Genomic DNA, 13,338 nt, shown 5'->3' with positions numbered 1-13,338 from the left:
AATGCTTTGTTTCTGTACTAACGCCACCAAGTGGAAATGTAAAGAATTGTATTTCAATGTGTTTAATTTTTAAATTAAACTCCTACACATCCTGGTGTCAAAAATGGGATAATACAACAGGTAAAATATTTACAATCAGCCCTTCTTATCTGCGAGTTCCACATGCACGAATTCAACCAACCGTGAATGGAGAAAAACCATAAGTGCTCTTCCAGCACTTGTTGTTCAAGCATGTACAGACTTTTTTTCTTGTCATTATTCCCTAAACAATGCAGTATAACAATTATTTACATAGCATTTACATTATATTAGGTATTATAAGTAATCTAGAGATGATTTAAAGTATACGAGAGGATGTGCGTAGGTTACCGTGGATCGGGATCGGAAAAAAAAACCAGAAGTTCTCTTATAAGTAAGTCGGAACAGGTACATCTGGCATTATTTAGCGTCAGTTAGTCAAACATTTTTCTTAATATATAGCATATATTTTACCTTTCTGTGCATATAAAACACTTAAGAAACATATGTATTTCAATAATTAAACCACTGCGTTGCGTAGTAATAATTGTAGCTTTCATTGGGGCAGGGCCTTTCTCACTTTATCCCTTAAAATTGTTCCGATCATTGACCGACTGTAGCCTAAAGCTTTTCCAATGACGGATGGCATTTCACCTCTTTCTGATCGCTTTTATTATTTCCACTTTATTTTCAATCGTGATCGTGATTATTTTCGTGAACAGAAACACTGCGAATTCAGAGTTCCGCTGCCGGGTCCTAATGTCCACCGCACTGAGACAGGTTGAATAAGGTCGGGGGTTCCGCTGAGTCCTAAGGTCCACTGCATTGAGACAGGTTGAATAAGGGACTTGAACATCCATGGGGGGTCCCGGAACCAATCCCTCGCGGATAAGGAGGGCCGACTGTATTGTTCCTGTAGTGATGGTGAAAAAATGTTGAAATATTGATAGTTTGTGTAATAAAGATGATTTTTATAATCAAATAATCTAAAATGGGAAGAAAGCAAGTCATATACAGTTTTTTTTTATTAGACAGCTCATTGTTTCTGAACATATTCCAGTTTGCAAATTTCCTTTAGTAATCAATTAAATTTTAAACAACCGAAATTAGTTTAATTATAGCATTCAATGTTGTGCCTTGAAAACTAAGTCCATTTAAATACCTTTGCTCAGTAATAAGATACTCCATTTTCTATTATGTAGTATAATGCTGTTGGTATCATAAAATAACCGTTTTATCTAATAGCAAAAGAAAATGTGATTAGATGGAAATTATTTTGCAACTGTGTCTCGGTTGTCTTAAAAATCAAGAACAAAAGGGTTACTTAAGGGCTGAATCAGTCATTGTGCTATGCTTTGATTTGATGACAGGATGATCAGAAAGCGGAAGATGAGTTGGCAAAAAAGCGAGCTGCATTCCTGCTCAAGCAGCAGCGCAAAGCAGAAGAAGCTCGTTTACGAAGACAGCAGCTGGATGCTGAGATAGAACAGAAACGTGATGAAGCAAGGTGAGATAATAGGTTTTTAAAAAGGGATAGCAAGCAAGTTTTGGATGCAGTTTTAGATATGGTCCAGTGATTTTTGTGCTGTGAACTAGAAAGTAAAGCCTTTAAGAAGCTGCTGTTTTTTTTGTAGCATCTTGCAGTTTTGCCTCGTTTCAACTTGACTACAGAGAGGTTGTCAAAGAATGCATGAAAGAAATTGAAATGAGACATCCACAACAATCATTGTTGTTGACTTCATCCAGGAAATGTTTGTGTTTTATGTGTCTGGGTAGAAATTCTGTATGCAGTGCAAAAATATAGACTAGTCTGTGACAGGTGAGAAATAGGAAAGGCACATCATATAATATTTACATTGTCCAAAGATTGGAAGATACAAAGGAATTTCTTGGATATATAATAGGAAAGGTACGTCGCATCCGGAGTTTCTCCGGTTAGCGGACGATTTCCCTCCATGCCTCTCTGACGTCATGGGGAGCCGTGTACGAAGCAAGTTACAGCAGTGGTTTGCCATTGCCTTCCGCCGGGTGAGTTTCCATAGAGATCACTAGCTCGTAACCCAGCACGGATGAAAAGCGTGCAGGGGAGCTGGTTGCATTCGAACTCGGAACCTTTCGTCCCGAAGTCCACTACGCCACAGCCTTAATGCACTTCATAGTATTAAAGCTAATACCATACATTCTCCTAGTCTTTGGATAGTATGGGTGGGGAAACGTTGAATGAAAGTATTGTTTTTGATCTGTTGCAGATTACATCAAGTTTAGTGTGCCCTCTTTAATTATTGGCATGTCTTTGAGCCACTATGCTTTAATTTTTCCTTGCAGCTTTGATACCCCTTCTCGAGAGTTGCTCTTCCCTGATGGTGCCTTGATCTAACTTCTTTTCACTTCCTGGTATTTTCTTCAATCCTCTTGTGAAGCTGTTGGAACAGATTGCTATATAAGAAATGAATGGGAGTGTTCGTCAAGTAATATGACAAAATATGTGACAGTAGAGCTTGACAAAATTTTTATGTTTGCTTGTGCTTATGTTTTTAACTTTCATTAGGTGATTTTGAATTAAGGTAACCAATGTAATTTCACTTACTCTGCGACATAGAACTGTGTCAAATGGGAGGATTCTGTGATGGACTTTGTTGTCTAGGAATGTTGAAATCTCTTATTGAGACTCAGCTGCATCTTCTGCACAAGTTTAAACTGTTTAAAAATCTAGGTTATGTACTTAATCATAGATTTGCACCACAAATGTCCATGCTGATCTTTTTCCCTATTTGCACTAATCCCATTTGCCTGCACAAGTTCCATATCCTTCTTGGCCTTGACTATTTAATACCTGTCTGCTCCTAAGTGTAGTTATTGCACTTCACTTCACCACCACCTTTGACAGGAAGTTACAGTCATTAATCATTCTCAGTGTGACAAAAATCTCCGTAAAACTCATCTTAAACTCTTGTTTTAATATCCCTACAGTGGAAAAAAAGTCTTAGTAGGTACTCTCTTTGGTTATAATTTTATATACCACAGTTAGTGAGTTGCCCCTCAGCCTCCTATGCTACAAGTAAAACAAACCCAGCCTATCCAATCTCTCCCCATAACTAAAATTTTCCAGTCTAGACATCTCCTCAGTATCAAATCTTTCCTATAGTTTGGTGACCAAAACTCTAGATAGGGCTCATACTAAAAATTTTTTTTAAATGCACAGTGTATCTGGGTCTTGCTCAGTTTATTTCTGAGATGCCACCTACACAAGATAATTATTTTCTTTCCCTGCAGGCGTAAAGCTGAAGAGGATCGGATTCGCAAAGAGGAGGAGAAAGCACGAAGAGAGTTAATCAAACAGGAATATCTAAGACGTAAACAGCAGCAAATACTGGAAGAGCAAGGTCTTGGTAAACCGAAACCTAAAGTTAAGAAGCAACGTCCAAAATCAGTTCATCGGGAAGAATCCTACAGTGAACCACCATCAAGATATCCTTCTACTCGTAAGTCGCGATAAAGGATGAATTTAGCTCTTACATGGTTTGTCATTTAATATGATGTAACTATATCACTGCTAGTGCATTAATGAAAAGCTGGTTTGGTTATATTTTGAGGCTTAAAACATCAGGCTGCACATGTCATTTTGTTTGATTCCCAAGTTACTGCATCCGAGTGCTATGAGCCTCATTTCCAGAAGGCCATCATTCTACTTTTTCAGAAATCCATAAATTTTGTAGTGAAATTCGGCAGTATTTGAACAATCTTGAAGTGTAACAGAAAAGTTAGGGGAAAAATCATGGTCTGCTGTATAACAAACTGTATGAAAAGAACCAAAGGATATTGGACACTCAGCTCAAACAATGTAAGTGCCATAATGAATGGCTTGAAATTCATGCCTGGCTAGTTTGTACTAGAATGATCTTCAAAATACTAGAGGGTATTAAAATAGTAGTTTTAAGGCAAAAATTGAAGTTAAACCTAGTTTTTCATTTTATTTCATAAACTTGGATATTTATTTCATGAACTATATTATTTTCCAATAAAATGCTGAAATTTCTATGAAGTCATCAGTTTGTGATAGAAATGCAGTTTTGTTTCATTAATAATGATGTTTGAATTGTGCTTTTTGTTTGATTTCATCTAGCTGATAATCTCAGCAGTGCTCAGTCTGGGTCCAGTCTGTCACTGGCCTCCGCGGCTACCACTGAAGCAGAAAGTGTGAATTCTGGTGGTGGCAGTGGTAGTGGTGGCTTTTCACAAAGGTAAGCATAGCATGGGTATCCCTGAATGGTCGAGGATTAAATAATTTTACATTCCTATAAATAACTACAATAATTTGCGAAAGACGGAGTATCTTATTGTTTTCATCTTACTTCCATTGACTGTACTTCATGATCTCAAAAAATTACATATAATCAAAAACAGGCAGTCACAGTCTATGCAGTTATTCTTGCCCTCGTTCCTCTTGCTTAACTGTTCATGTTGCTCCCTCCTTATCTTCCTCTTCTGTTTTTTTTTACTCAATGGATGTACAATTGTGTAAAATACAATTTTGAGTAATGCTCAACTTTTCCCAATCAAATAAGCATATCAGTATGTTCATGTGCATTACAACTATTGGTTGCTAAATGATCAGCTGTTTAATTTGCTAAATATACAGGACAGACTCCATGGAGACCTTCTCAGTGTTGAGCCGAAATCAGAGTAGGAACACAGAACGAGACTGGGAGAATGCATCCACAGCCTCATCGATTGCATCTGTGGCTGAGTACACAGGTGATGTCAAAACTCTTAAGATATGTTTGAAGTTTGTCCTCGCATTGATCAAAAGTCCAGTGTTTTGTTTTTAACTGTGTGATTATCTTACAGGTCCAAAGTTATTCAAGGAGCCAAGCTCAAAATCAAATAAGTCAATAATTCATAATGCTATCACACATTGCTGTCTTGCGGGAAAAGTAAATGAGCCACAGAAAAATTCAATACTTGAGGTCAGTAACAGGAAAAAAAGCATTACAAATGTGTTAAACACTCAGATCAAATAATTGTATGGTTAAAAGCTGCTGCTTCAAAGCACAAGCCATTCCTAAGCTCATTGAATAGATGAGTCTTTTAAAGTAGTTTGTTTCACTTCACCTCCCTCCATTATACAGTTTCCTTTTAAATTCTTTGTTTTAATATTTCTAAAATAAAAATGTAACTAACTCAAGTACTCAATTGTAAACATGATTTTGAAAAAAATACTTCAATTCAATTGAGTATATCAGATTGTACAACAGAAAATTGTATTATTATCAATGTGAGAATAACTTAACTTTTGCTGGTAACATTAGGTGCACATGGCTTATACCAGATAGAAATAAATTTATTATTCCCATGGCAGAGAAGATTCTAAAGCTTGCTCTCCTTACTTGGAGTGAGACCTTTGTCTTTGTTAAAATACTTTTCCTCTATTTTTATTTCAATGGCTTCCTTCACCAGGCAGTCTCAAAAGCCATTGGCACGGCACAGTGGTTTTGTGCCGTCGAAATCAATCCTATGGCCATTACTAATGCAATGTTCTGCTTCTGCCGAATTCTCCGGGTAACCCAAGCAGGTACATCTCCTGTGCTCTTTGATGCAGGTTTCTACTGTGCATCCCATCTGGCAGATATATGCTGCTCTGCATTCACAGGGATTCCTGAGTCCCAGGTCGTCTTTGATCTGCATAAGCTGTGATTTGATCTTCCTAGCCAGTTGTGGATGGTATTAATCCAGTAATTCTTCAGGATCCTGGCAATCCTTCCAGAAACTATGGAAATATCCTAATAACGAGGAGGAACCTGTTGGTACTGTCTTTCATCTCTATATTTCCAGTTTCTGGAAGGATTGCCAGGATCCTGAAGAAATTCTGTGCTGCACTAATTGCATTTGGGACTGCCTGTTGATGGAAGCTGTTGAAATAAAATTAGAGGAAAATAATTTTAAAGACAAAGTTAAGAACTGGAATTTGATTGTAAGCAAGGGAGAGCAGAAACTTGATTGGATGAGAACTAACCAATCAGTAGGGACAGACGACAGGTGTATGTATACCACTGGACTAGATATACCCAGGCATTATCCCTGATGAAGACAGCAGAGTTTGTCATTGAAACGGCAGTTGAACTCGATACCTGTACCTGGCTGGAAGCCCAAGAAGTTTATTCGTCCTATACATTGGGAAAGCTCTAGATCCTTTTTCAGTAGAATTTTGATTGATAGCTGTCCATTTCGCAACTAAAAATGTTATTGCAGCTAAACACCAAGAGATGGGGTTGTGAATACTGCTCTAGATTCCAAAAAAAATACTGCAACCTTAGATTTTGTTTGTACACAAAATCTTTGCCTCAGTCTGTCCCACATTCTATGAAGTTAGATGTGAAAATAGCTCATTTCCTGGCCTAGCAACTGCTGTTAGTCTGTAACTTTACGACACCAGGCACATAATACCCGAACAGCAAAATGGTTTCCAGGCAAAATAAATACTGGGAAATATGGCAAAACTACTTTTGACTTTGTCCCAGTTTAGATAGACAGCCAGTTTTACTACACACTGTATCTAAGATCTGAGAGGGAAGAAGTACAAGATTTATGTTTGTAATCAATGAAATTGTTGCATTTACAATTTATAACTTGTTAGAACATTGTTTCTCATTTATCTTCCTAGGAGCTTGAAAAATGCGAAGCTAACCACTACATCATCTTGTTTCGTGATGCGGGCTGTCAGTTCCGAGCACTTTATGCCTATTCTCCAGACTCTGAGGAGATCCAGAAGTTAACTGGCACAGGGCCTAAAAACATTACAAAGAAGATGATCGATAAGCTTTACAAGTACAGTTCGGACAGAAAGCTGTTCAGCCTAATACCTACTAAGACCATGTCAGTCAGTGTGGACGCAATCACAATTCACAACCATTTGTGGCAAGCCAAGCGATCTGCAGTGCCAAAGAAGCAAGCAACAGGAAAATGAAAAGAATTTTTTTGCTGGTTCATTTTAAAGTTTTCCAGCAATCTAATGTTTCTCCCATTTCCTCATAGTAGATTGTGTTGAAATTGGCATTTTTTCATTTGATTTGGTGGCTATTTAGTTTTGGGAGACAGCGGATCTCTCCAGATTCTGTTGCAGATTACAGAATGGAATCTTTTATTGAATGTTTGCACAGACAGTGAAATGTTACCTATTCCACTAACAACAAAATAAGTAGTTGGTATTTTTCTGATGGATTGTCAGTCTCTAAGTGCCAACATTTGGCGGTACGTGACAGAATTCTGGCTTTGTATTCTATGCTGGTTACTCTGGCTTGTAACTGTCTTTTCTTTGCATGTGGCAAGTTTTCTAGCCAGTGGATTCTTAAAGTATTTGTGGACTGTGATTGTGAGAAGATTCCTCTGCTTTTTCTTTTCCTTCAATTCCTTTTTGGAATGGCATCACCATGGGAATTGAAGCAATGTCACAGCTGGATTTGGCTTGAGGTAAACTTGTAATGAAAGGCTTTCTAACATCATTCCTGCCAATGGAAGGCCATCTTCCTATATTGGTTCAGATAGTTCTGTCCTGACTTTGGTTTATCAGGGTCTATGTGCAACAATCAGAGCAATCTATTAACTGCCAAGAAACTTGACAACAACTGACCTTCAGTTCTGGATGCTGCTTACCTTTCTCCATGTACTCTTACCGTGATATGTACATTGTGATATGTACATTTTCACACAGCAGTGTGACCGATGTATCAGTAGTCATTCTACTGCTGGAATGGCAATCATGCAAAGCACGTGAACAAATCTGCACAGACTGGCAGGATGACGGCGTATGCTGAGAAATGCCTCTTGGGAAATCCAATTTATTAAACACTTGAATTTGACACATTTTATACATGCCATCATTTTAGAGAGAGTCTGTGTTCTGCAGTAATGGTTGGGTGTTCTTTGTCCAGTAAGGAAGATTGTTGTAGAAGTAGTGTATTACCACACAGAGCACAGTATTGCTGTATGGAGGCACACTGAAAGGTCACAGTCAAAATTTAATGCTTTTTATTGCATTGTGCATTCTGAAAATCTTCCATCATATTTTCCAATACTGTATGAGCAGCATGCTCTTGTAAGAATGTATATTCTGTTGAACACAGCCTATTTTCTTTTGAGTGAGCAATATTTATTATATTTCATAACTAGTTATCCTGCCATTCTTGGCTAATGTCTGCAAATTGGGCATTCTCCCACCAGATGTTTATGAAACTTTTTTTTTCCTTGTTCTGGAGTTTTTAAATAACCTGTCCGGAGCTGTGTGTGTTCTGTTTAAAATAAAATCTTAATATAAAGCGGTACAGTGGAAAATAATTTGAACATTCTTGAATGTGTGATCACAATGATCCTTGAAGCTGGTTTCTTTCTCCCATTACATGGCAGTTTGTGCAATCACTGTAGTAAACTTAGATAAAGGTAAAGCTGCTTACAAGACACTTTTTAATTTTAACAGTGCTATCTTGTGCATGTTCATAGTCTAAACACTAACAATATGTAAACATCCTAAGCAGAAGAATTTTTCTTTTAAGAAAGCAATTTTATTTGCTACTGGCTGTGGTCAATTTTTTAATATACAAAATAAAGGACTCCAGATTTGAGCAGTGAGTTTGCAGTTATGACCATTTACAGCAGTCCAAAGTGTGTGTGTGTGGCCACTTAAAATGGGACATTTTGACCTGAGAAATGAAGACAGCTTTGTCTTTCGAGCAGGTCCATTTCTTTAACAAAGAACTTGTGGTTTATTGATGTAGTTCTTAGTTTTTTATATGTTTTATAGGAAAAAAATTGTTAGATGATTTTGCTTATGCTGTCTCATCACTTTTTTTCTGAAAAAGGACTTTGTAGAAATGCAGAAATTAGCAGTTTGAGCTGTGTATTTTTAGAAGTTTTCAGTTAGAATTGGTGAGATAATCATGGAAATCTTGCATGCAAAAATGTAATTACCAATAACGGTTTGTAAGAATCTTCATGGCAGATGAATATATTTTAATTTTTTTTGTTTTATTATTAGGGCAAAGTTACAATCCATTTTTCACTTTGGTACAGGTTAGTACACTCATTTATCCTGGCTGGTAAAATAATCAGCAAACGTTTAATTTTGCTGATTTTTTTAATGATGAGTGCACCATACAGGGATTGAGCATTTTGATAGTTGTTTTGTGTTAATGTTTAATGCTTATTCAGTAAGGTCAGAGAGGAAATAATTAGAAATGTAACAAATTAAAGCTTTTCATCTAAGTAATTTTGTTAATGAATTGTGTTGTGTTAATATAGGCCAACACTGAGCTGTTTACAAACCAGTTTGAGATCTGTAGTAGGGGAGATTGTAATTATGCAACATTTGAGATTAATAGCCGTTCTCCTAATGCCTGTGATATGTTGGACTCATATGAGATCCGGCAACTTGTGTGTGATGACTTTCTTTCTTAGCCCATGAATATCTTCAGGGGGCAGTTTAACATTCTGTTAAAGCACTTTTTAAATACATATAAAGGATAATAATAGATGTAAATATTCATTGTGCATTATTTGGTAAATTGACTTTGAAATATTTGGAACCTGGCAGTTTCAGGATGTTGAATGTACTCCAATTTTAAGAATTTGTATTTAAATTCTGTTCAGGTTGAGTAAATGCTGGTTAGAAAGCCCCAGGTGAAGTGAATTGTGTTCTAGCTTTTGTTAGCAGTGGATTACTCTTGTATTTTTATTGTTTTATAAAATGCTACATGCTTTGCCAATTTTTATTTTGGATAATACCTTTATATCAGTGCTTTATTTAACTCTCCACAAAGCTTTGCTATCTTGAAAACCTCTGAAGATCGATGAAGGTGAAAATGTAGCTATCTTCAGTCCCACAATCATAATTTAAATTTTTAAAAGCTGTATCTGCATTTCTAGTTTTGTGCCAATTAAAACTAAATTTTTCATTGTTGACAAGAAACTTTTGACAGCTTTGCTGCTGTTATTTTCAATTTAGTTCACGTGCAACCAAAATATGTTACAGTTGTTACATCACTTAAACACTAATATACCTCCTAGTCGGAAGAGAAACTGTTTACTTTATGATCTTTGAAAATGTTAGCATAATCAGCTGTGTAAAACCATTTGGAGACTGCTTGCCAACTAGACTACTAAAGTGTAGATATTCATTCGATGGCTTCAACACCATTTGGGTATGACCAAAAGGAATTGCTATATTGGGACATCAACACTTGAAGAATTTTTACTTTTGTGATTTTCTCCAATTACAATTTGCTTATTCACAGATGCCACCTGTTGCCTGTGTGCAGGCGCTGGTTCATGTGTGCGCTCTTTGGGAAGTGAGTTAACCATCATTAATGAATAACCCCTGTGGCAGGCACAAAAGATGCATGGATATAAGGGAGAACTAGGTATGGTGGAGGGAGTGAGGGGAAGAAGGGTGGGGGAGCAGTTATGAAACTAGAAGAGAAATCCAGAATATGTAAAGGATAATTTGCCATAGATAGGTAATGGTGTGCCCCAACACTGCAGAAGAGCCCATCTAGGCACCCATGCTTAAATCTTTATTGGGCGACCTGTCCGCAAAAGGGCAACAATTAAAAGTCAGTGTTCAACTGACAAAATAAAATCAATGTCACAACGTCAATCCTTTAATGTTTTAATTGACTTTCTGTATGATGTACACCACTTTTATTGTGTATTAACAATGAAGAAATTTTGATTCAGTTTCTATTGGAAATACTTACCATGCTCATTGATGACATCATCAGATGCATGAATACGAAAGGGGAATGTTGTGTAAATACTGGTAGAGAGTACTGGTTACCATAGACCTTTCCATTGGTAGTGGATACAGACACTTCAAAACATGCACAGATCAATTTTGTGTGTATTATTCATGCAAGGAAAGAAAAGTTTTCTTTAAAATGCATTTTCTGGGCTTAAGTCTCCATTTGTTTGCAGTTGGGTTCTGATAACCTGAGTGGTAATTGTGTTCACATATTGTGATAGTCCTTTAAACCAATTTGCCCTTTGCTGTTCATGATTGGTAACATGAGCAGGATGGCAAGTGGAAAGAGAACTTTGCTGTATTGTGATATTTACAAGCAAAGGTCAAGATCTCCAATTTTATATACAATACCGGTAAATAGGAATTAAACTCTGCTGATGTGACCAGTTTTGATGTGAGCCAAAATGTGTATGTGTTAACACAGGATATTGGTAAATGGTATTCTTTGTAAATGAGTGACTAGCATTGCATCACAATAGCATGTTGTATGGCTTTGTCCATCATAATATTTTAACTAGCAAAATATGCTAGAAAATTTGAGCTGAGCAAACATTGTACATCTTGCTAATGGTATGTAAATGTGTGCATTCCAAATTATGTGTTGAATTTAGGACAACAAAATGGATTGTAGAGATTTTCCTCATCAGATTATCACAACCTCCATCAGTGAACTGTAATATAGATTTTAAAGTAATTTTCATTTTTGTGGTAATTTTTTTAAAGGACGTAAATATAGAAGGACACCATGTGCTTCGGGCCATACGTTCAATTCATTGAGTTAGTTGATACATTAGCTATTTCTCTTGTTGCTTGTTACTCTAAATTTGGCTAAATTTTATTTTGGAAGCCGAGAATTTTCTATAGCTGACCAGTGCAGATAAAAGGGAGTGAAAATACTGTTGTCAATTACTATTTTACTCAGGTATTTTTGTTTTTTTAAATAATGAAAGAATGTCCATGTTCTTTGCAAATAAGATAATTTTGTAAACCATGAACAATTTTTCTGTCTTTCTATAAGTGGAGGAATAAAATTCTCTATGGTTACCCACTGTGCATAAACTGTAGAAATAAAGGCATTTGCAGTCAGAGTTAAACTTTTACCTATCCTTAATACCGTTTTGAAAATGTTCAGAGCTAAGTGAACAAATAATATCCTTGAATTTTAATGCTTTTTGGACAGTTACCTTATTTAAAAGAAGTGCAATTATCCTTTATGTTGTTTTGAAACTGAGATCTTTAACAGCAAGCTGTCAGGGGCCATTGTTGTAATGTGCAAATTACCGTTTATATTGGAGTGAGCCACATACAGCGAAATTGGCTTGCACTGTTGCATTTGGTAATGTGAGTTAGGGTTGACAGTGAATTCTTGAGCTAACATACAAGTTTGTCTTCCACTCCATTTTTATTTTGTTCTCATGGTTTTGAAACAAGTGTGACAGTGAGAGTTTGTGATAAGTCATAGCATTTTGTAAATTACTGTATGGTAGCTGATTGGAACTGTAAATATCCAAAAATACCAGAAGTTACTTTTTAGAAGGTTTTGGGTATTACCAAACAAGTAACATTAAGCAATGACATTTTTGTAATGTTATCGTGCTTATTATCATCATCACCTAAATGTTGCATACTTTTATGTTGAGTACATAAAGCCTATTTATTTTGGAAAAGCACTGAAAATTTAATAAAGAGCAGTGAACTGTACTGATCACGTCATTTGTATATTTTAATTCCCATCATTTTTTATTTGACACACTTTTGCAACATTTTTTCATGTTTGAGTTATTAAAGATGCATTACTTCATTAATTAGAGAAAAGATTGGTTTACAAACAGTATTCACCCACAAAATATAGCTGATGCAAACAATATGTGAGATCTGGGAAGCTGATGCATTTTTAGTCTCCATTCAGCATTTGAGGATGATTTCAGTAAGTGCTACATTTGGGTAAGTGTCAAGGAATGATTCAGGATACAGTCACCGCCAGTTCTATGCAAGTCAAGTACTTGATTCTGAATAAAGAAGGTAGGTGTAATTTCTCCCAGATGAAGATGAGGGGATTCAAAAGTACGAAAGACAGTATGAAGTATTTTTCTTGCTTACATGCTGCTGTAAGCTTTAGATCCTTATTGCTGCCTTTGAAAGATCACACTGGAAGTTGTGTGTGTGATTGTTCCTGCATTTATTGTTCGGATATATAACTTGATTTCTACCTACCCACCCCATAATCATTCTTAGATGTAAACTTAATTAACTTGTAACTCTGTGGAACATTTTGCATAATGTGGATTTATACTGGCTGTTTTAGTTTATTTGGTAACCCTACCTGAGTCAGAAATTTATGGGTTCGAGACCCAGTCCATTTCTAGAGCATAAAAATCTCGTTAGATAGATATTTTATTGATCCCAAAGAAAATCACAGTGTCACAGTAGCATTACAGATATACAAATATTAGAGCAGAAGTAAGAAAGAATATGTAAAAATAAGTTGCCTCAAACAGTCTCACAGGAGGGGTCATCATTTCCCCGGCTAT

At 36.3% G+C, this 13,338-nt stretch overlaps 1 protein-coding gene across 4 annotated transcripts in view; it reads left to right on the top strand.

Moving 5' to 3' along the window:
• camsap1b (calmodulin regulated spectrin-associated protein 1b) overlaps positions 1-12,941 on the top strand; it is a 122,361-nt gene extending 109,420 nt beyond the window's left edge. For all 4 annotated transcript variants that reach the window (XM_063073594.1, XM_063073593.1, XM_063073591.1 and 1 more), the window contains 6 exons: positions 1,389-1,525; positions 3,292-3,500; positions 4,142-4,259; positions 4,658-4,773; positions 4,867-4,985; positions 6,680-12,941. In XM_063073594.1, the coding sequence (XP_062929664.1) occupies positions 1,389-1,525; positions 3,292-3,500; positions 4,142-4,259; positions 4,658-4,773; positions 4,867-4,985; positions 6,680-6,982 (1,002 nt within the window). In that variant the 3' untranslated portion in view covers positions 6,983-12,941. The remainder of the gene's footprint in view (positions 1-1,388; positions 1,526-3,291; positions 3,501-4,141; positions 4,260-4,657; positions 4,774-4,866; positions 4,986-6,679) is intronic.
• The last annotated feature ends 397 nt before the right edge of the window (positions 12,942-13,338 follow it).

This window comes from Mobula hypostoma, chromosome 21, assembly GCF_963921235.1.
Source record: "Mobula hypostoma chromosome 21, sMobHyp1.1, whole genome shotgun sequence".
NCBI classification, from domain to species: Eukaryota; Metazoa; Chordata; class Chondrichthyes; order Myliobatiformes; family Myliobatidae; genus Mobula; species Mobula hypostoma.
The sequence above is the reverse complement of the archived record's forward strand: the minus strand, read 5'-3'. Positions and strand labels throughout refer to the sequence as shown.